This window comes from Hemiscyllium ocellatum, chromosome 20 (genome assembly GCF_020745735.1).
Source record: "Hemiscyllium ocellatum isolate sHemOce1 chromosome 20, sHemOce1.pat.X.cur, whole genome shotgun sequence".
Classification (NCBI taxonomy): domain Eukaryota; kingdom Metazoa; phylum Chordata; class Chondrichthyes; order Orectolobiformes; family Hemiscylliidae; genus Hemiscyllium; species Hemiscyllium ocellatum.
In genome coordinates this window covers 5,535,155-5,559,250 of record NC_083420.1, presented here as the reverse complement: position 1 = coordinate 5,559,250, position 24,096 = coordinate 5,535,155, and the positions used below count along the sequence as shown (strand labels likewise).

The 24,096-nt window shown below is 43.7% G+C and overlaps 1 protein-coding gene across 2 annotated transcripts in view; it reads right to left on the bottom strand.

Moving 5' to 3' along the window:
• snx29 (sorting nexin 29) overlaps positions 1-24,096 on the bottom strand; it is a 508,092-nt gene that overhangs the window by 49,566 nt on the left and 434,430 nt on the right. For both annotated transcript variants that reach the window (XM_060840443.1, XM_060840444.1), the window contains one exon: positions 9,169-9,309. In XM_060840443.1, coding sequence (XP_060696426.1) covers positions 9,169-9,309 — 141 coding nt within the window. The remainder of the gene's footprint in view (positions 1-9,168; positions 9,310-24,096) is intronic.

Genomic DNA, 24,096 nt, shown 5'->3' with positions numbered 1-24,096 from the left:
TGAGTTTTTTTTTGGTAGTGTAGTTCCCACTCAAACCTTTCTTATTATGGATCCATTTGGTAACTCAAGATTTACAGTGTGCCTCTTGACTGGATTGTACTTCTCTGTCCTCTTGCAGCTACAAACAAGGCAATTTCTCAGAATCCAATATACCTTCAAGACCTGCTATCTGAATATGCTGCTTTTTTCAAATTAACTTATCCTATCATATACACTGAGGCAGCTTTAAAAAAAGTGATCTCAATGCCATTCCATCATTGTTGTTGCTGATATAAATGTTTGGCATTTTATCAATTTATGAAGTCACATTTGTTCATAGTAACTTTACTCCTGGGTAAAAGGGAATGCTTGAACAAAACCAAAACCAAATCTAATTTGTCTTTATCGCGGCTGAGGACACAACAGTCAACGATTCTAAGTAAGAAAGGGACCTGGAGGTTTGTCATGGTCATTCATCTATGATAGATGTCAGCAATTTCGCCACGTTCTTAACATGCTGCACAACTAGTAGCTCATAATAGCAAGGAATAATTCCCTTTTACTTACCGTTTATCCAACCTGTAAACGAGATTCAAGATTAACATTATTCTCCATTTACGATTAGTGCTGCAAGAGCATGATAGAGTAGGACAGAACTATCAGCACAGAAGTGAGGAATATCACACACCAATATCCAGTCTCTTTCATGTGAAATTTATTTTTTATTCCTTTCCTGGCAAATCTTAGCCTTTGGCAAGAGGAAATTTGGCAATGTTTAAAAGTGCAGTATTTTGTCTCTCTGGCCAAATAACTTGGAGTTTGAGGTTCAGCATGTGAACAGATTTACTTAAGAACCTCCAGCACCAATCTGATTGCAATTGTTTTGCCATCAGTGTTTCTTTAAATCAAAATTACAATGTCATGTTACAGCCATTCACTGCTCAATGAAATCTTGTTGACTCAACTGTCCTCTCTTGTTCCTTTCAGCAAAGTGAAAAACAGATTAAATACACGGTTCCTGGTACATTAACTACATATTACTTTCATCAAATGAAGTCATGACGAAAAATCACAATCTCTAAAAACTTCAGGGGACAAAATTAGTTCTGAATCTTGGCCATAAACATTGAGTTAGCTGGCCAATTTATGGGCACAATGCTCCCCCTGTTCAATTCCCTGTCCAGTAAGTCTGCAGCTAGGGCAGCAGCCAACTGACTTCCAAATAACTGTGTACCCATCAGAAACAATGCCAGGCATCTTCAATGTGCTTAACAGGAGAGATGATTTTTCCTTCCCTAAGGAAGACAAGAGAACAGTTAATTCTTTAGAACAATCCAAAAGCTTTCATGATCGTTTACCTGGGGCTCACCCACTAATCACTAACTTTACTGAATTAAATTTCACCACCTGATGTGACAAAATTTAAATTTACACTGTTCAAGTCTGTAACTATTTAGATTACAGTGCCCAATCTGAAATAGTAAACTAGGGGATGTTTAATTTCTTACATACCTGTAATCAAGATGCTTAAACTATGATAATTTTGAAACAGCTTTTCTCTTCAATATTCCACTTAAAGATGTCTGAAAATACAATATTTCAGCTAGCTTCTGAAAGCCTGGAATAATTGCTTTAATTGGCTTTGTTTTAAGAGCAATTGATGAAGCACATTGGTGCTTGTGATCATTCGTAGAGAAAAGTCTTTAATTTGCTCTTAACCACAGACTTAAAACACACAAGGCAAAGGGGTAAGTGGGAGATTGCTAACATTATCTAGAGCTCAGAATGAAGAAGAATATGCCACTGGAATGTTAATGTACTGGAAGAAAGAATAAATAAGAAATAGCAATGCTATGTTCCCTTTGAGCACTGACTGAGCATGGTGTGTAAAGCACTTTACAGGATTTATTTAGAAACAATAATGAGCCCTTTTAATTAAAATTATTTTACAATGCAAATTTGTGATATTAGACCTTCATGATTTTCAATCTAATATATACTAGTCACGCATACTTACAGACCAAAAGCAGCATAGTAATTGATCTCTGTGGCACTGCTCGTGAGGATATTATTATGGCTCACATCTCCTAGTCTCTGGATAGTCATCAACCAGATGTATTCTGAACAGTGTGTGGTAAGTCCCTTATGAAAGCCTGCTGCAATGACGACAGAGCAATTGCTCAAGTTTTATAAACTTGCAATGGACAATTATCTGGCATCTGGAACACACCCTCCAGAAAATTACCCAACTATGGGTTAGAGTTGAAGACTTTGGATGGTTTATGTTTACTTAATTGAATAGTCAGCCAGAATATGTAGGAGTGGAATAAAAACCAGCTGTGACTCCTGGCTAACCATAAGTCTGACTCAAATCCAGTCCTACTCCATACAGTTGCAAATGTGTTGCTGGTCAAAGCACAGCAGGTTAGGCAGCATCTCAGGAATAGAGAATTCGACGTTTCGAGCATAAGCCCTTCATCAGGAATAAGAGAGAGAGAGCCAAGCAGGCTAAGATAAAAGGTAGGGAGGAGGGACTAGGGGGAGGGGCGATGGAGGTGGGATAGGTGGAAGGAGGTCAAGGTGAGGGTGATAGGCCGGAGTGGGGTGGGGGCGGAGAGGTCAGGAAGAGGATTGCAGGTTAGGAGGGCGGTGCTGAGTTGAGGGAACCGACTGAGACGAGGTGGGGGGAGGGGAAATGAGGAAGCTGGAGAAATCTGAATTCATACCTTGTGGTTGGAGGGTTCCCAGGCGGAAGATGAGGCGCTCCTCCTCCAGCCGTCGTGTAGTTGTGTTCTGCCGGTGGAGGAGTCCAAGGACCTGCATGTCCTCGGTGGAGTGGGAGGGGGAGTTAAAGTGTTGAGCCATGGGGTGATTGGGTTGGTTGGTTCGGGCGGCCCAGAGGTGTTCTCTGAAGCGTTCCGCAAGTAAGCGGCCTGTCTCACCAATATAGAGGAGGCCACATCGGGTGCAGCGGATGCAATAGATGATGTGTGTGGAGGTACAGGTGAACTTGTGGCGGATATGGAAGGATCCCTTGGGGCCTTGGAGGGAAGTGAGTGTGGAGGTGTGGGCGCAAGTTTTACATTTCCTGCGGTTGCAGGGGAAGGTGCCGGGGGTGGAGGTTGGGTTGGTGGGGGGTGTGGATCTGACAAGGGAGTCACGAAGGGAGTGGTCCTTGCGGAACGCTGATAGGGGAGGGGAGGGAAATATATCCTTGGTGGTGGGGTCCGTTTGGAGGTGGCGGAAATGGCGGCGGATAATACGTTGTATGCGCAGGTTGGTGGGGTGGTAGGTGAGAACCAGTGGGGTTCTGTCTTGGTGGCGGTTGGAGGAGCGGGGCTCAAGGGCGGAGGAGCGGGAAGTGGAGGAGATGCGGTGGAGGGCATCGTCGATCACGTCTGGGGGGAATCTGCGGTCCTGGAAGAAGGAGGCCATCTGGGTTGTGCGGTGTTGGAATTGGTCCTCCTGGGAGCAGATGCGGCGGAGACGAAGGAATTGGGAATATGGGATGGCGTTTTTACAGGGGGCAGGGTGGGAGGAGGTGTAGTCCAGGTAGCTGTGGGAGTCAGTCGGTTTATAATAGATGTCTGTGTTGAGTCGGTCGCCCGAGACAATTCCAACACCGCACAACCCAGATGGCCCAATTCCAACACCGCACAACCCAGATGGCCTCCTTCTTCCAGGACCGCAGATTCCCCCCAGACGTGATCGACGATGCCCTCCACCGCATCTCCTCCACTTCCCGCTCCTCCGCCCTTGAGCCCCGCTCCTCCAACCGCCACCAAGACAGAACCCCACTGGTTCTCACCTACCACCCCACCAACCTGCGCATACAACGTATTATCCGCCGCCATTTCCGCCACCTCCAAACGGACCCCACCACCAAGGATATATTTCCCTCCCCTCCCCTATCAGCGTTCCGCAAGGACCACTCCCTTCGTGACTCCCTTGTCAGATCCACACCCCCCACCAACCCAACCTCCACCCCCGGCACCTTCCCCTGCAACCGCAGGAAATGTAAAACTTGCGCCCACACCTCCACACTCACTTCCCTCCAAGGCCCCAAGGGATCCTTCCATATCCGCCACAAGTTCACCTGTACCTCCACACACATCATCTATTGCATCCGCTGCACCTGATGTGGCCTCCTCTATATTGGTGAGACAGGCCGCTTACTTGCGGAACGCTTCAGAGAACACCTCTGGGCCGCCCGAACCAACCAACCCAATCACCCCGTGGCTCAACACTTTAACTCCCCCTCCCACTCCACCGAGGACATGCAGGTCCTTGGACTCCTCCACCGGCAGAACACAACTACACGACGGCTGGAGGAGGAGCGCCTCATCTTCCGCCTGGGAACCCTCCAACCACAAGGTATGAATTCAGATTTCTCCAGCTTCCTCATTTCCCCTCCCCCCACCTCGTCTCAGTCGGTTCCCTCAACTCAGCACCGCCCTCCTAACCTGCAATCCTCTTCCTGACCTCTCCGCCCCCACCCCACTCCGGCCTATCACCCTCACCTTGACCTCCTTCCACCTATCCCACCTCCATCGCCCCTCCCCCTAGTCCCTCCTCCCTACCTTTTATCTCAGCCTGCTTGGCTCTCTCTCTCTTATTCCTGATGAAGGGCTTATGCTCGAAACGTCGAATTCTCTATTCCTGAGATGCTGCCTGGCCTGCTGTGCTTTGACCAGCAACACATTTGCAGCTGTGATCTCCAGCATCTGCAGACCTCATTTTTTACTACTCCATACAGTTAGTTCACAATCCCTCACACTGACACACACATTGTGGGCAGATGAGCCTCATCACAGACACATACCACTTGCTCCAGGCAGACTTAATTGGTTGTATGGCCTACATCTACATCTACATCTCATCACATCAGATTCAACGTGATACTTGACCCAACTCCATAGCTGACTGACCTAACCTGACACCACCTCATGAGCAAAACCAATGTCGTGTACAAAATCCCACGCAAGGACTGCACAAAACACTACGTAGGACAAACAGGAAGACAGCTAACGACCCGCATCCATGAACACCAACTAGCCACGAAACGACACGACCAGCTATCCTTAGTAGTCACACACGCAGATGACAAGCAACATGAATTCGACTGGGTCCCAATATACCAACCAATACAGCGGACAGCTGAAACTGACAACCGGAAGCGGCAAGGACAGGCCACTATAAATATTGGAAGAAACATCAAAGAAGCACTTCGCAGGAGGCTCCAAAGCACTGATGATGTCGCCTAGCCAGGGGACGAAATGTTTGCAACAAAAACTTCCAGCTCGGTGAACAGAACCACAACAACTGTATCTGTTGCACCCGGTGTGGTCTCCTCTACATTGGAGAGAGGGGCTGTCTTCTTGCAGATCATTTCAGAGAACATCTCTGGGACACACGCACTCACCAACCACACCGACCCGTGGCTGAACACTTCAATTCCCTCTCCCATGTGTCAACAGTTTCCGCATTTCCCCTCCCCCCACATTATCCCAGTCCCAGGCCTCCAACTCAGCACTACCCTCCTGACCTCTCCATCACCTTTCCCATCTATCCGCTCTACCCCCCCTCCCCAAAACCTAGCACCTTCTCTCTCACCTTCTCAGCTACCTTCTCTCCAACCCCACCCCCCTCCCATATATTTCTTAGCCCCCAGCCCACAAGCCTCATTCCTGATGAAGGGCTTGTGCCCGAAACGCCAATTCTCCTGCTCCTCGGATGCTGCCTGACCTGCTGTGCTTTTCCAGCACCACACTCTCGACTCTGATCTCTAGCATCTGCAGTCCTCACTTTCTCCTACATGGGAGATGCAACTAAAGATTAATTGTTTTTCAAGTTTGACCTCAAATTTAATGATGACTTGCATTTATGTAGTGTCCTTCTCAATCACAGGACATCCCAAAGTACTTTACAGCCACTGAAGTACTTTAGTTGTGTGGTTACTGTTACATTGTAGGAAATGTAGCAACTTATTTTCGCAGAGCAACCTCTCACATACAACAATGTGGAATCATCAGATAGTCTTTCTCCTGTGATGCCAACTGAGGGACAAATGTTGGCCAGGACACTGGGCAATAACTCCCCTGCTCTTCTTTAATAGGAATTCCTTGGGATCACTTACATTCACCCGAGACAGAGATGGGGACTCAGTTTAATGCTAACTAACCTCAGAGAGTACAGCATTCTCTCAGTATTGCAAGGTTTGGATTTCTGAGCTCAAGTTGTCATGGAGTGGACTCAGTTACAGCCTTCTGACAAGGAACTTAGATTGCTGCCACTGAATCACAGATGATACATTGGTTTTTATATGTAGGACATTAATTAAGAGTTTGCACCCCTTGTGTCTTATACACACTCTGATTCGGGACAGTTTTTTCAAACTAAATATCCCAATTCCTACCTTTCAGTTATCTGAAATCAGAAACACGACAGATAATATGTACACACGGATGTGAAGTTTTTACAACAATAGAAACCAGGTCAGGGGGTGTGTTGTTTCACAGGAATAGGATCATTATAATATTATGCTTCTGAAGTTTAGATGTGAGCCTTTCCCATGTTATGAAGCTGAACTGAATGAACAATTAATACAAAACCTAATTTTATAGTAAATATTGTGTTCCGTAAAATATCTGGGTTACAAATGACTTTTATCATTTTGAAAAAAGCCATGTAACATACACTAGGCTCTAAAGTCACTAAATTTCCTGTCTCAAAGCAGGAACCACCCTAGGTTCAAGCCCCATTCCAGGATTTGTTGACAACAAAAGGACTCAGCCATTGGTGCAGATGAGCCAGTGTGTATTGTCCTGGATAAACAGGGAGAGCATCTAGAAGCAAAACCACCCACCAAATCCAAAAATGATGGTTAACATGAAGCTGATCAACCAGCATCCTGGCAACCAGGATACATTGGGAAAAACTGAAAGAGAAACTAACTAACACGGAAATGGGCATTAGATATTATGCGGCATCTTAAGTAAATGCAAACAGAATTTACTTTTTAGGAACATATTTTAAAAAAGGTTTTCTCCAATGCAAATTCTTAGTGATGATAACAAGGATAATCTAGATTTATTCAAATAATAAATCAACAATTCTAAATGTATCATTTACAAAGTGTTCATTTGCTGCTTAGCATTGACATTCTTTTTCCAGCGCCTTGTCTGATTGGTAGAATCTGTCCTCAATTTTTGTCTGGAATGCAGTCAATATTACATTCAGTGGCTGGTTAAAAACCTTCACATGAGTGTTACTTAGAGTCTTCTTGATAAATGGCAAAAAGTACAAGTTCCAGAAGACTAAGGGCAGAATCTCATTCCCTCCCCTCAGGTGAGTTTGGTCTTGCAAAGTCACTTAATCAGATAGAAGGGTGACAAATTTGGACACAGTCCTAGGCAAATTCCGCCATTCAGCCCCATCACCAATTAAAGTCCTTAAATGGGAAGTTAATGCCTACCTAAAGGTTTTATCCTGCTACTGCTGGTCTGCACCCAGCACAGTGTGGGGCCTCATGATCAAATCAAACAAACCCATGTGATGTCGCTTTCTGGCTCGTAGATGGTTCCTTATTAAAACAGGCACTCGGGTACCCGCTTGCTGGACCTGGCAATGGGAAGGGGGTGGCGGCAGTGATGCTGAGATGAAGTCACCTCTTCCTTGCACCAACCTCTCCTGCCCATGGTCTGGTGACGATACTAGGCTTCAGGTAGGTGTCTTACTGGCAACAGCCGTCACTTCCCCGGTGGCGTGCCTAGTCAATTGGAATGTCCTTTGATTGGCTGGCACTTCACCCAGTTTGGTCACTTCAAACCCTGGGGTCCTTGATCCCAGGTCGTCCCAATGTTGGCCTGTAAAATGCCTGCATGGATTAAGTTGCTGCAGGACTTTACTCAGAGAGATGGCACAGTGCTCTGGTTGGTTATTCAGCCCTTGAATGAGGTCCCCATCAGCAACATGACAATCTCCCAAAGGTTACTGATCAGTAGATACTCTAGCACTGTTAAGAATTTTGACTGGGAGTCACCATCCTATTATAAAATTGCTGTATTAAGATTCCTCAGCCCATCAACGTCCCACTATTGCATGAAATAGGCACTTAAAGAAGTTCAGTACAGCTTAGTTTTGAGACAAGTAGGGTCCAACCTAGTATCACAAAATCTTACAGCTTATTTGGTCTTTGATTGCTCTGCAAAAAGGCTACTCCAATTGGTCTTATTCCTTCATTTGCTCATATATTTTTTATTCAGTCACTCCATGGAGTTGTTCTTTCAAATACACATTGCTACTCATGCAGAATATCTATTTCTACAGCATCTGAAGTTTTAGCAATTTGCGATAATGAAGCAAACATGTTGAAAGTAGAGTTGTGGGAGTTAATTAGCACAATGCTATTTGCTCTTATGCAGTTTCAGAAGTGGATTATCAAAGGTGTCACAGTGTGATAACAAATTATCCAATTTGTTACCGTCCATCTGTATCACTTACCACAGAAATCATCCTTTGCTGTGTTGCAGGACAAAACACCAGGCTCTACTTTAATGTTTCATTCAGTCAACAGTGAGTCATTATTTAACTTGCTTAATGTTTACACCAATAGCTTTTCATCAATTTTATCTTGGCATTATAAAAAGTAATATTGCAAACAAATCATCACCACAGAAATTCCAGTAGTCTCATTCAACTACACAGCTCCTCTATCAGTATCATGATAAAATCAAAGGGCATCATTTGTGGCATTACTGGAATAAAATTGATACCAATTTCTTTAAAGATCTGGTGTTTTCTTCTATCCTTCTAAACAGCAATAATTCCCTTCTCTCTGATTGCAAAATATTGGATTAAAAACAACCCATTAAAAGAAACTTGTTTGGATGTAACTTGATTGCCTATTAATTTTGGTTAATCACAGGAGAGAGAGGGCAATAAAATCCCAAAACATTTCAGCAAACAAGTTCACAGCAATTACAAACATTCGCATGCTATTTCTGTTTAAAAGGTATTATAATTTTCACTTTAATGTAAGTGTGCTGCGGGTCCAAAATGTAAGCTTTACCTACAATGGGAAAGTTACATTGAAAATATCAGTGTGCATGTTTCAAACATGAATGATCAGCAACATTTGTTTCTATAATTATTAAAATGTGTGCATTTTGCAAAACAATACAAAAGTACCTTGTTTCCAATAGCTTTTTTAGGTGGGAAATTAAAGGTGTTCACCAAAGGGAACTTGGTCCGTAGTCTGATGTGCAGTGCTCTGAATTCAGTGTACCTCCTGTAGACATTCCATTCATCATCTTTGATCCGGATGTAAACCTGCCAGAAAAACAATCAAAACAATCAATGTCTTGATGCTCACAGAGATAATGTGGTGCTACCCAACTGATGTTTGTAAATGCATGAAATTCCAATTTTCATTTAAAGAACTGGAGCTCAAATGGATCATAGATAATTTATATGTACACAGCATGCATCACCAAGTTGTTCTTAAGAACAGTCTACAATCTCCATAATGCCCAGGCTACCTCACAGAAGATACCGAAAATCAACATTCAGTGCAGAAGACAGATTTAAGGGCTTAGATTCTACATAAAAAGTTATTAATACATAAAAAGCAGGAATTGTTACACGTTAACTCTTTCAATTATGTATTTTTCAATTTCATGGAATTACCAATGGGAACTGGACAGGGCCTGTAAGGAATATAAAGAAAGAAGGAAAGAACGCTAGGAGAGAATTAGGAGAGCAAGAAAGGAGCCATTTAATGACCTCAGCAAGCAGGATTAAAGAGAACCCCAAGGCATGCTATACATACATTAAAAGCAAGAGGATAACTAGGGAGAAGGTAGGGCCACTCAAGGGCAAAGGAGGGAACTTCTGCTTGGAGGCAGAGGATGTGGGTAAGATCTTAAATGAGTACTTTGCATCAGTGTTCACCCAAGAAAAGGATATGGAAGATAGTGAAATTTGTGCACAGTATGCTGATATGTTACTGCATTTTGAGATCAAGAAAGAAGTGACATTGGGTTTCTTGAAGAAGTGTTAAGGTGGATAAGTGTCCAAGGCCTCTTGGTATGATTAGATTACCTACAGTATGGAAACAGGCCCTTCGGTCCAACAAGTCCACACCAACCCTCTAAAGACAAATTAGCATGGTCAATTCACCTAACCTGCACATCTTTGGATTGTGGGAGGAAACTGGAGCACCTGGAGGAAACCCACGCAGACATGGGGAGAATATGCAAACTCCATACAGAGAGTCGCCCGAGGCAGGAATCGAACTTGCGACCCTGGCACTGTGAGGCAGCAGTGCTAACTACTGAGCCCCGTGCCATATCTACCCAAGGTTCTTGAGAGAAACAAGAGAGGAGATTGCTGGAGCCTTGACCAGGATCTTTGTATCCTCAATAGCCACTGCAGAACTCCCAGAGGACTGAAGTGTAGCTAATGTTGTTCCTCTGTTCAAGAAGGGAAATAGGAACAATCTGGGAAACTACAGACTGGTGAGTCTCACATCAGCAATTGGGAAGATGTTGGAAAGAATTCTTAGGGATAGAATTTATGCACATTTGGAAAAGTATGGCCTAATTAGGAACATTCAGCATGGCTTTTTGCAGGGCAGGTCATGGCTTACTAACTTGACTGAATTTTTCGAAGAGGTGAAAAAGGTGATCAATGAGGTTTGAGAGTGGATGTTGTCTACGTTGAGTTTAGTAAGACTTTTGGCAGGTCCGTCCTGGTAGGTTCATCCAAGAAGATTAAGATGCATGGGATTAAGATTGATTGGGCTGCATGGATTCAGAATTGGCTTGCCTGTAGAAGGCAGAGGGCAGTGGTAGAGGATGTAATTCAGAGATCTGTACTGGGACCTTTGCTGTTTGTATGATTAGATTAGATTTCCTACAGTGTGGAAACAGGCCCTTCGGCCCAGCAAGTCCACAGCAACCCACCCAGACCTATCTCCCCTACATTTACCCCTAACTAATGCACCTAACACAATTGGCATAGCCAATTCACCCAATCTGCACATCTTTGGACTGTAGGATGAAACTGGAGCACCTGGAGGAAACCCACACAGACACGGGGAGAATGTGTAAACTCCACACAGATAGTTGCCTGAGATAGGAATTGAACCCGGGTCCCCTGCGCTGTGAGACAGCAGTGCTAACCACTGAACCACCGTGCCGCCCATTTGTTATATATATAAATGACCTGGATGAAAATGTAGATGGGTGGGTTAGTATATTTGTAGAGGATATAAACATTGGTGGAGTTATGAATAGTATAGCGACTGGGCTTGTATACCTTTGAGTTTAGAAGAATGAGAGGGGATATGATTGAGACATATAGGATTATTAAAGGATTGGACACTCTGGCAGCAGGAAACATGTTTCTGCTGATGGGTGAGTGCCGAACCAGAGGACACAGCTTAAAAATACGGGGTAGACCATTTAGGACAAAGATGAGGAGAAACTTCTTCACCCAGAGAGTGGTGGCTGTGTGGAATGCTCTGCCTCAGAGGGCAGTGGAGGCCCAGTCTCTGGATTCATTTAAGAAAGAGTTGGATAGAGCTCTCAAAGATAGTAGAATCAAGGGTTATGGAGATAAGGCAGGAAGCGGATACTGATTAGGAATGATCAGCCATGATCATATTGAATGATGGTGCAGGCTCGAAGGGCTGAATGGCCTACTCCTGCACCTATTGTCTATAGAAGGTTGTCAAAGGATATAGAGAGGTACAGAACAGTTGCAGACATGGGCAGAGAACTGGCAGATGGAGGTTAATCAGGGTAAGTGTGAGGGGCTGCATTTTGGGAGAACAAATGTTAAGAAAAAGTATATAATTAATGGCAGGACCCTGAACAGTATTGATGTATGCTGGAATCTTGGGCTTCAAGTCCACAGCTCCCTGAAAGTGGCCATGCAAGTAGATAGGGTGGTAAAGAAGGCAATATAGCAAGCTTGACTTTATTATTTGGGGAACTGAGTGATTGAGGGATGTTCAGAATGGTGATGTTTGCTGTCAATCAGGAGGCAGTGGTCTAATGGTATTATCACTAGACTGTTAATCCAGAGATCCAGACAATGTTCTTGGGACCATGGTTCAAATGCTGCCATGGCAGATGGTGGAATCTGAATTTTTAAAAAAGCTGGAATTAAAAGTCCATTGCCAATTGTCAGAAAAATCTACCTGGTTCGCAAATGTCCTTTAGGAAAGGAAACTGCCACCCTTACCTGGTCTGACCGATATGTGACTCCATACCCACAGCAGTTGGTTGGTTCTTAACTGCTCTCTGGGCAATTAGGGATGTCACCCACATCCCATGAATGAATATAAGAAAAAACTCAGCAGGCAGAGCTTGATCAGTTAGTACAGTACAATGTGGGTTCCAGAGAGAGGGTTGGGGAGAGAACTGGATTTCAGACAAGTGTGTGGGTTTTCTTTGAGCTTCATGACTTGGAGGTGCTGGTGTTGGACTGGGGTGGACAAAGTTAAAAATCACACAACACCAGGTTGTCACTTGATAAAGGAACAGCGCTCTGAAAGCAAGTGCTTCCAAATAAACCTGTTGGACTGTAACCTGGTGTTGTGTGATTTTTAACTTCCTTGAGCTTCACTGTGAACAAGAGGTTCAATATGTGCTAGCACAAAAAAAAATGACTTGTGTTGGTCTCAACATTCTCTGAAAAGAAATTAACGCCATTTAACTGTTCATATACCAAACCAGGCCATCAAATATTGTTATTGTCTGGCTAGACACCAGTCGCTTTTTCTTTTTAAAAGTAAGTGAAATCCAGGTACTCACTCTGGGAATAAAGCAGAAAGATTTCAAGGTTTTGAACAAAGAGCAATAAAATGTACTACACAATGTTAGGACATTAATACAATCTACACACACACAAATACACATAACTGAGAAACTAACCTGAGATAGACAAACTTTGATTGAACAGCCCAAATAATATATTAAATAATCAATCTGGTCAAGAGAGAAACCATGAATTTCTAGCTTTAGAACACCCACAAAAGCCACTCTGTTACAGATTGCCTCAATGTCTGCTCACGTTCTGGTAATTCTTCTTCCTTTCCTCGGTCTATGCTCTCCAGAACTCTGAAACCTGTACTTCAGTACATAGTCACAGGCACAACTCCCACTATTCACAGATACCTAGCTGCACCAAGTTAGTACTGCTCTGGGGTATTTATTTATGTTATTCAGCTGATCCAACAAAAGAACGCAAGTGGACTTTCCAGCCCTCATTCTCTGCTTCACTGGTATATTAACTGTGTGTAGGCTACAACTGAACTTTTCACAGCTCCAAAACTTTCCAAAGACCAGGCCCCAATTGTCACTGCATCTGCTGGCTTCCAAGACTTGCTCTGAGGTCTAACTGTACAGAGATGTTCTTCAGAATTCTCCCTGAGCCCAACTATATAGAACCAATTGCCTATATAGCAGCACTATTCTGCATGGAGTACTCCTGGCCACTCTTTCTTCCTGCAGCTCCAACTGACTGTAACCTCTGAACTATGCTTCAGTGGCCCTTGAATTATTTCAGAGATTGATTGGAGGTCTCATAGTAAGGCTTATTCCTAGGCAATACTGAATGCAAGTCATTTTTTGGAACAGTTGGATATACAACTTCTTGGAACTCTGTTTCCTGAATATTATAATTTTTACTGATTGCTGGCTTACACAGTATTAATGCATGCAAAAATAATGGATTTCATCCCATAAATTTAAAAACATAAACTTAAAGGTAATAGATTTTAAAGCTTCAAATACTGTAGTTCAGGAAAGATCGCCCAGATTGGGGAGCTGGTAATTGGGGGACATTGTGACATTGGTAATTTGTAACCACAAACAGTGCTGTGAAGGCACTTATTGAATGGATAATTTCATCCCTTTAGCTGCCTAAGTTTCTCAAAGCCAGGGAGTCTCTCCACAATGTTTAAAAATAGAAGCTTTGTTAAAAGGTTCCTTTTAAAAGGCTTCATGACTGACCTGCTCCCTGAGGAAGAACTGTATGTGCTTTCATGATTTTGTCACAAATGGAAGTGGGTGGTTTCAAGGTGGTTTGAGTTCCCATTTCAGATTTCGAACATTTAACACCGAATTCAAACCACTCTCACCTGCGTTTTAGCAGGTTAAAGGCACCCTCATTAACTCTTCAATTTCTAACGGTTGAAAATGAATCCTAAGGCAGACACAGAGTGACTGTTGTGAAATTTTTTAAACAGCTTTTTCATTACTGCTCCAATCTCCAAAACCAAGGACAAGCTATTGCCAAAATAACAACCACTTTCCAGATCTCTCTCATTCACAATTATATCACACTTTGATCTTAATACTGCTTACTGCTGCTCCTTGCTGCTTTCATTTGACTATAAAATAAATTTTGAACCAATCTGGCAGCTTCATTTTTCATCAGCCATATGCAGCAAAATGTTGTTCAGCTCAGTTTGTGTTCGTAAGGCTAAAGAAGGCTAAAGACAGCAAATTAAAGTAGTTGGGATTTCAAAGGTTAGCTCAATGTTTTAGTCCAATGAAGATGTTTGCTTTTTTCTGTAACTGTTTTGTTAAACATAGTGCTATGTTTCACTGGGCTTGAAATCAAGCCCTGTTATTCCTGTAATTGTCACAGAAGTTCAAATTTTATTAAGTATGTTATGCAGAATTCCCAAAGTTACCTGTCATTTACACCCAAATTGCCAGAAGGTTTGTGTCAGGTTTTAGTACTTAATAAGAATGCTATTTATTGCAAATAAATGGATTCTAACTGCAGATGAGCGATTATGAACTAAAGGCATGTGAACCTACTAATCAACTTATGAAACTCCCTCTCTCTACCTACACACACAAATTAATGGGTGTTCAGGACAAAGGCAAAGACTGGGAAGGCAGTTCAGCAGTCTAGGGATTGCTGAGATGTTCAGAAAATACTCTTTTTCAATCTTCCTTCACCAGATACTTTCACTTGTTTATATAAGTCATTAAGTATTTGGTTCACACTTATAGAAGTCTCTGACTTACATAATTCGGTCCAATTTGCCCATGCTGACCAAGTTTCCCAAGCTAAACTAGTCCTATTTGCCTGCATTTGGCCCATATACCTCTAAACCTTTCTTATTCATGTACCTGTCCCAATGTCTTCAAAATGTTGTTACTGTACCTGCATCTAGCACTTTCCCTGGTAGTTCAATTCACATACAAACCATTCTGTGTGAAATACTTATTAATTATTATAGCAACTGCCGAGGGGAAATACACTGGCTATATTCAGACTTGACAGGCAGGTGGTGGTGTAGTGATAATGTCGCTAGACTAGTAACTGAAAACCCCAGGCTAATGTTCTAGAAACATGGGTTCAAATCTCACTATGGCAGATGGTGAAATTTAAGTTTAGTAAAAATATCTAGCCTAATGGCAACTATGTAACCTTTGTTAAATAGAGCAAAACAAATCTGAATCACTAGTGTCCTTTGAGGAAGGAAATCTGCTGTCTTACCTGATCGAGAGACAAAGAAACTGCAGATGCTGGAATTTAAGGTCAGCATGCAGGAGGCTGGAAGAGACAGCAAGCCTGGCAGCATTAGGAGGTAGAGAAGTCAACATTTCAAGTGTAACCCTTCAAGAAGGGTTACACACAAAACATCAACTTCTCCACTTCCTGATGCAATTGGGCAATTCAGAATGGGTAATCAATGCTGACTTAGCCAGTGATGTCCATATCCCATGAATGAATAAAGAAAAAATGCGTTACTGCTTAGAAGAAAACTTCTCCTCTTCCAGAGATCCAATTTTGTCTGGCTAAATATCCATAAGCTGTTCAGTTACTTAGGAACGAATCACATAGCTGTTGACAGGTGGGAAGTCTCTAGCATTAATAAATGGTTGGTGGAGTAAGACCAGTCAGCTACTTGTTACCTGCCAAATCCCCATTTGTGCACAGGCCCTTGGCTCCAGATGGTCTGTGACTTGTCTTCCCCACTGCCTGTACCTACAGCTGTGTAATCTGCACTTACACTGACTGTCAGGTTACTTGCTTTTAAGAAGTGCAGCAATCTTCCAACAATCCTTTGAAACCCAATTATTTTTCCCCTTTTCAGTTCTTAATCAAAAATGCAGAAAAATGAAAATGGTCTTCACAGTAGCAACTTATCAGCACAGTAGGAAGTGGGACAGAAATTTGTTATCGGTGCACGAGTCACTTGGCTGAAAGTAAAGGAAGAGAGGCCTGTGCCTAAACTTCACTTTCATGTTGGGCTCAGGATGGCCAATTCCACATGTAGTCAAACTAGCAGTGATTAAATATCTAGCAGGGGTCCATCACAGTGCAATGCTTTTTTTCATACCTTTTTCCATGACAATACTAAGGACATTGCACCCTCCTGTCCTACTATGCTCTTGACTGTCCAATCTTCCACCCAGAAGTTACTCTTGAGCTGTGACTAATGTGGCAGGCACTCAGATTATTTGCACAGAGACTAGAGGCAGCAGCTTCTGAGGCGGAAGATGAGGCGTTCTTCCTCCAGGCGTCGGGTGGTGAGGGAGCAATGGTGAAGGAGGCCCAGGACCTCCATGTCCTCGGCAGAGTGGGAGGGGGAGTTGAAATGTTGGTCCACAGGGCGGTGCGGTTGATTGGTGCGGGTGTCTCGGAGATGTTCCCTAAAGCGCTCTGCTAGGAGGCGTCCAGTCTCCCCAATGTAGAGGAGACTGCATCGGGAGCAATGGATACAATAAATGATATTAGTGGATGTGCAGGTAAAACTTTGATGGATGTGGAAGGCTCCTTTAGGGCCTTGGATAGAGGTGAGGGAGGAGGTGTGGGCACAGGTTTTACAATTCCTGCGGTGGCAGGGTAAGGTGCCAGGACGGGAGGGTGGATTGTTGGGGGCCGTGGACCTGACCAGATGGTCACGGAGGGAATGGTCTTTGCGGAAGGCAGAAAAGGGTGGGGAGGGAAATATATCCCTGGTGGTGGGGTCCGTTAGGAGATGGCGGAAATGTCGTCGGACGATTTGGTTTATGTGGAGGTTGGTAGGGTGGAAGGTGAGCACCAGGGGGTTCTGTCCTTCTTACGGTTGGAGGGGTGGGGTCTGAGGGCAGAGGTGCGAAAGGACCAAGGAAGCCTTCCACATCCATCAAGGTTTTACCTGCACATCCACCAATATCATTTATTGTATCCGTTGCTCCCAATGCAGTCTCCTCCACATTAGGGAGACAGGACGCCTCCTAGCAGAGCGTTTTAGGGAACATCTCTGGGACACCAATCAATCACACCGCCCTGTGGGCCAACATTTCAACTCCCCCTCAGCTGAGGACATGGACGTCCTGGGCCTCCTTCACCACCGCTCCCTCACCACCCAACGCCTGGAGGAAGAACGCCTCATCTTCCGCCTTGGAACACTTCAACCCCAGGGCATCAATGTGGACTTCACCAGTTTCCTCACTTCCCCTTCCCCCACCTCACCCCAGTTCCAAACTTCCAGCTCAGCACTGTCCCCATGACTTGTTCTACCTGCCTATCTTCCTTTCCACCTATCCATTCCACCCTCCTCTGACCTATCACCTTCATCCCCACCCCCATTCACACACTGTATTCTTTGCTACCTTCCCCCACCCTCCTCTGATCTATCACCTCCATTCCCACCCCCATTCACTTATTGTACTCTGTGCTACTTTCTCCCTACCTCACCCTCCTCTCATTTATCTCTCCACCCTGCAGGCTCTCTGCCTCTATTCCTGATGAAGGGCTTTTGCCCGAAACGTCGATTTTCCTGCTCCTTGGATGCTGCTTGAACTGCTGTACTTTTCCAGCACCACTCCAACCTAGTACCTCCTATGTTGACATAGTCAACTTGCATAAAGCAGATCCTTCCTTTTAAGGTAAGTAGCTTCACATAAAACTTTGCTGCCTTTTATAACATGATGTGTCCATAATGCTTTCCTGTTTAGGGTGAGATATAGGAGCAACAAATCCAGAGAACTCTGCCTCAGAATAGTCAGGACTGGATATGAAGAAAAGAGGGTTTTTAACAGGTACAATAGGAGCAAATCAAAGGAGATCGTCATGGAATATAGAAAGTATAGGGAGGAACTTAAGAAAACAATTAGGAGAGCAAAGGGGGCGGGGTGTGAAAAATCACTGATGAGTAAGATATTCTAGATTAGATTACTTACAGTGTGGAAACAGGCCCTTCGGCCCAACAAGTCCTCACCGACCCGCCGAAGCGTAAACCACCCATACCCCTACATTTACCCCTTAAACCCCTACATTTTATCCTGGATCTCATGTGCTTTTACCTTGTTTTTCAGTCTCCCATATGGCACCCTGTCAAAGGCTTTGCTGAAATCCATATAAACTACATCAGCTGCACTACCATCATTCATATACCTGGTCACCATCTTGAAAATGTCAATCAAATTTGCATCTCCAAGTGGAGACCAGTTCTTCCTTCAGAATTTTCTGCAATAGTTTCCTTTTCAATGAAGTGAGACTCACTAGTCCCCAATTTTACTCTACAAGGGACCCACAGAAATTATTCTCCAGTCCTCTGACATCTCCCCTGTGGCCTGAAAGGATTTAGAAATGTGGGTCAGAGTCCCTATACATTCCTCCCTCATCTCTCACAGCAGTCTGTCAAACTGCTCAAGAATCTCATAGTTCTGTTTCCCAAATTTTATACTTAAATTCTTCATCTCCCAAGTGAAGACAAGTGTGAAGTAATCATTTAACTCTTTATCAGTGTCTTTTGGCTCCATGCCCGGATTATCCCAGTCTCTATTGGGCTGTACTCTACCCCTGGTTATAAGTATATCAAGGAAAAGAGAAAAAACCAGGGGTAGAGTACAGCCCAATAGAGACTGGGATAATCCGGGCATGGAGCCAAAAGACACTGATAAAGAGTTAAATGATTACTTCACACTTGTCTTCACTTGGGAGATGAAGAATTTAAGTATAAAATTTGGGAAACAGAACTATGAGATTCTTGAGCAGTTTGACAGACTGCTGTGAGAGATGAGGGAGGAATGTATAGGGACTCTGACCCACATTTCTAAATCCTTTCAGGCCACAGGGGAGATGTCAGAGGACTGGAGAATAATTTCTGTGGGTCCCTTGTAGAGTAAAATTGGGGACTAGTGAGTCTCACTTCATTGAAAAGGAAACTATTGCAGAAAATTCTGAAGGAAGAACTGGTCTCCACTTGGAGATGCAAATTTGATTGACATTTTCAAGATGGTGACCAGGTATATGAATGATGGTAGTGCAGCTGATGTAGTTTATATGGATTTCAGCAAAGCCTTTGACAGGGTGCCATATGGGAGACTGAAAAACAAGGTAAAAGCACATGAGATCCAGGATAATCTGGCAAGTTGGATCCAAAATTTACTTAGTTGTAGGGGACAGAGGATGGTGATAGAATTCTGCTTGTGTGACTGGAGGACAGTGTCCATTGAAGTACCACAGGGATCAGTGCCGCATCTCTTATTGTTTGTTATATATATACACACACACACACATACATATAAAAAACGATAAAGAAAAAAATGTGGGGGTAGGATGGAGAAGTAAGTTTACGGATGACACGAAGATTGGCTGGGTGGATGATAGTGAGGAAGAAGGGTCTTGAGTTATAGGAGGATACAGATGGACTGGTCAAATAGGCAGATCTATGGCAGATGGAATTTAACCCTGAGAAGTGAGAAGCGATGCACTTTGGAAGAAGTAACAAGACAAGGGAGCACTCAATGAATGGCAGGATACTAGGAAGCTCAGAGAAACATAAAGATCTTGGGGTCATTTTCAACAGATCTCTGAAGATGGCAGGGAAGGCTAATAGAGTTGCTAAGGAGGCATAGGAGACACTTGTCTTTCTCAGTCATGGCATAGATGATAAGAACAGAGAGGTATGTTGGACCTTTGATTAGGCCACAGCTCAAGCACAGCATGCAGTTTTGGTCACTGCACTATATGAAGGATAGATGTGATATAGGAGAAAGTTGCCTGGGATAGAGTAGTTTAGCTCTGAAGAGAGGTTGGGTAAGCTTGAGTTATTTTCTTCAGAGCACAGAAGGCTGGGGGTGGTGGTGGGGGGGGCTGATTGATGAGGGACGTGGACAGGGTGAATAGAAAGCAGCTGTTTCCCTTAGCTGAAGGGCTAATAAGAAGGGGCATAAAAAGGACAGAGTGGTGGGAATCTAGAATGTACTGTCTGGGAGGATAGTTGAGTTGGGAAACCTCACAACCTTTAAAAAGTACTTGGATGAGCACTTGAGATGTCATAACATTCAAGGCTACAGACCACCTGCGAGCAAATTGGACTAATGTAGTGTAGTACTTTTTTGTCAGTGAAGACTGATGAAGGGCATCTTCTGTATTAAATGATCCTATTACTCTGTGATTCCTCTAAACATCCTGTTTCCAACATTCTGGTTACATCTGCTTTTGGCTAATTAGCTTATTTCCCTCAAATGATAATTTCAGTTCTGATTGTCCCAGCTGTCAATTTGTATCTTCCTGATGTGGCTAACTCTGTCCTCAATATTGCCACCTAGGTGTAACCTCAGGCCAGTTTTCTCACCCTGTCCATATTCCCACTGCCTTTGCATGTTCCTGCTTTGCCCTGCCATCTCTGCTTCAAGGATCAGTGACTGGAGCCAAGCACTTTCAAGAACTTAAATCGAGATTACAAGCACCAGTATAACAAAGCAAACCAGACTTTCTACCAAGAACTGAGGGAATGGGTTAATGGCTTTCCTGCCATTGAATCAGGAGGTATTTCTTAATCGTTTAACGTGCTTAGTGCTCTTGCATAGCATTAATATGGGGAATCAGCTTTTCTAACTGCTTTACAACTTTGCAAGTGAAAAATTATCTCTGTTATTATGCAAACTATCAGAAGGAAAGCACTGTCAGAGTTGAGATCCCACAATAATATTAGTTCCTTCAGCTAATAGCTCAGAGCATTAATCCTCTGTCTGAAAAATCTCTCCTTTCACATTCACTTCATTTATTCCTGAATCTAACTGAACGGTATATATCCTAGATTCACTAACCCAGACAGCCCAACCATAGTCAGGCCTGCAAGGTTATGGATTGCTTCCTAGTAATTCCCATATCCAAAGGAATAACCCAGCTGACCAAGATCTATACCACAAGATGTCGGAGCTGAAATAGGTCATTCAGCTCATTAAGTCCACTTCACCATTCAATGAGATTATGGTTGATCTGATAATCACTTTCCTGACTTATCCCCATAACTCCAGATATTCTTATTGATTAAAAATATATCTCGGCCCTGAATGTACTTAGTAACACAGCATCAACAGCCCTCTGCAGTAAAGAATTCCACTACCTTCTGAGAGAAGAAAGACTTCATCTTTATATGAAAAGGAAAAACATTTACTTTTACAGAGATTATACCCTCTGATTCCACACTCCTCTCAAGGAGAAACAACCTTTCCACATCTACCCTGCCAAGGCCCGAGGCATCTTGTTTCAGTAAGGTCTTGTCTCATTCTTCTAACCTCCAATGAGTACAAGCACAACCTACTAAACCTCATAAGAAATCCCTCCACACCTGGAATCAATCGAGTGAACTTCCTCTGGACCATCTCCAATGTCAGTATAGCTTTTCGTGGATGAGTGATCCAAGGCTGTACACAGTACTCCACTTAATTCATGTCTTGTATAGACCCAGACCCCAACCACATCCCTGTGTCCCTACATTTCCCATGACTAACCCACAAAGCCTGTGCATCCCTGGACACTATGGGCAATTTAGCATGGCCAATTCACCTGACCTGCACACTCTTGGACTGTAGAAGGAAACCAGAGCACCCAGAAAAACACACACACACACACACAGACACACACACACACACCAAACTCCACACAGACAGTTGGCCAAGGCTGCAATCAAACCCAGGTCCCTGGCGCTGTGTGCCATTGCTATTATCTGCCAAACCTGGATGCTTTGTGATTCAACAAGAATGGCCAAATCCCTCAATTCTGGAGCTTACTGCAGTCTTTCCCCATTTAGAAAGTATTCAGCTCTTTTATTTTCCCCACAAAAAAGCATTACTGCACATTTTCCCACATTATATTCCATTTCCCAAATTATAATCCCTCTGTAGATTCTTTCAGTTACCTTTACTGGCTTTCCACCTTTTTTTTGTGTCATCTCTAAACTTCGCTGTAATACATTCACTTTCCTCATCCTAATCATTCATATATATAGTAAATAATTGTGATTAAAGTCTGGTTGAAGATTTGTAGCTCGGGTGTCCGTTGTTGTGGTTCTGTTCGCCGAGCTGGAAGTTTTTGCTGCAAACGTTTCGTTCCCTGGCTAGGGAACATCATCAGTGCTATTGGAGCCTCCTGTGAAGCGCTGCTTTGATGTTTCTTCCGGTATTTATAGTGGTTTGTTCTTGCCGCTTCCGGCTTCTCAGACCCATAGTATCACTACCAGGGACACCAGCATACAAACTGGCCAAAGAACTACAACAAAAACTGAAACACCTAGTCAGCGGATCCAAACACTCCATACAATCAACACAGGAATTCTTGGACATCATCAGGAATACACACATAGACAAAGAAGAAACCATGGTATCATTCGACGTGACGGCACTGTTCACATCAATTGACAAAACCCTAGCCAGAGAAACAATAGCCAACCTACTGGACATACATAACAGAACACAGGAGGCCGAACCTATCAACAAGGACGGCATACTTAAACTACCAGACCTGTGCCTCACCACACACTTTACATTCAACAATCAGATATACGAACAAATCAACGGAACACCCATGGGATCACCAATCTCGGGACTCATAGCAGAGGCAGTTATGCAAAGGTTAGAGCATACAGCCCTACCACAAATCCAACCCAAACTCTGGATCAGATACGTCGATGACACCTTTGTAATCATCAAAAACACAGAAATAGAAAAAACACACCGAATCATCAACGCCACACTCACAGGAATACGATTCACGAGGGAAGAGGAAAAGGATAGCCAACTCCCATTCCTAGACATGTTAGTAGAGAGAACACCCAACGGAGAATTCACCACAAGGGTACACAGGAAACCAACACACACAGACCAAGTCCTAAACTATGAAAGGAACGACCCCAACACACACAAACGAAGCTGCATCAGGACACTATTCAAAAGAGCTACAACACACTGCAGTACACCAGAACTGCGAAAAGAGGAAGAGGAACACCTATACAAGGTATTCGCCAAAAACGGATACCCACGCAACTTTATCACCAGATGCCTAAGAGATAGACCATGGAACGAGGACATGCCACAACCAAAAGGACTAGCCACACTACCATACGTCAGGAGCGTCTCAGAACTGACAGACAGACTACTGCGACCCTTAGGACTCATAACAGCACACAAGCCAACTTCCACACTCAGACAACAACTCACTAGAACAAAGGACCCAATAGCCAGCACGAGCCAAACTAACGTAGTTTACAAAATACCATGCAAGGACTGCACAAAACACTATATAGGACAAACAGGAAGACAGCTAACAATCCGCATCCATGAACATCAGCTAGCCACAAAACGACACGACCAGCTATCCCTAGTAGCCATACACTCAGACAACCAGGAACATGAATTTGACTGGGAAAACACTACCATCATAGGACAAGCCAGACAGAGAACAGCCAGGGAATTCCTAGAGGCATGGCATTCATCCACAAACTCCATTAACAGACACATGGACCTGGACCCCATATACAAACCACTACAGCTGAAACTGACACCCGGAAGCGGCAAGAACATCCATCAACAGACACATCGACCTGGACCCCACATACAAACTATTACAGCTGAAACTGACACCCGGAAGCGGCAAGAACAAACCACTATAAATACCGGAAGAAACATCAAAGCAGCGCTTCACAGGAGGCTCCAATAGCACTGATGGTGTTCCCTAGCCAGGGAACGAAACGTTTGCAGCAAAAACTTCCAGCTCGGCGAACAGAACCACAACAAATAATTGTGAGCCCAACATTGATCCCTGTGACACTCCACTGGATAAAAAAGTGCCAACCTGAAAATGCTTCCT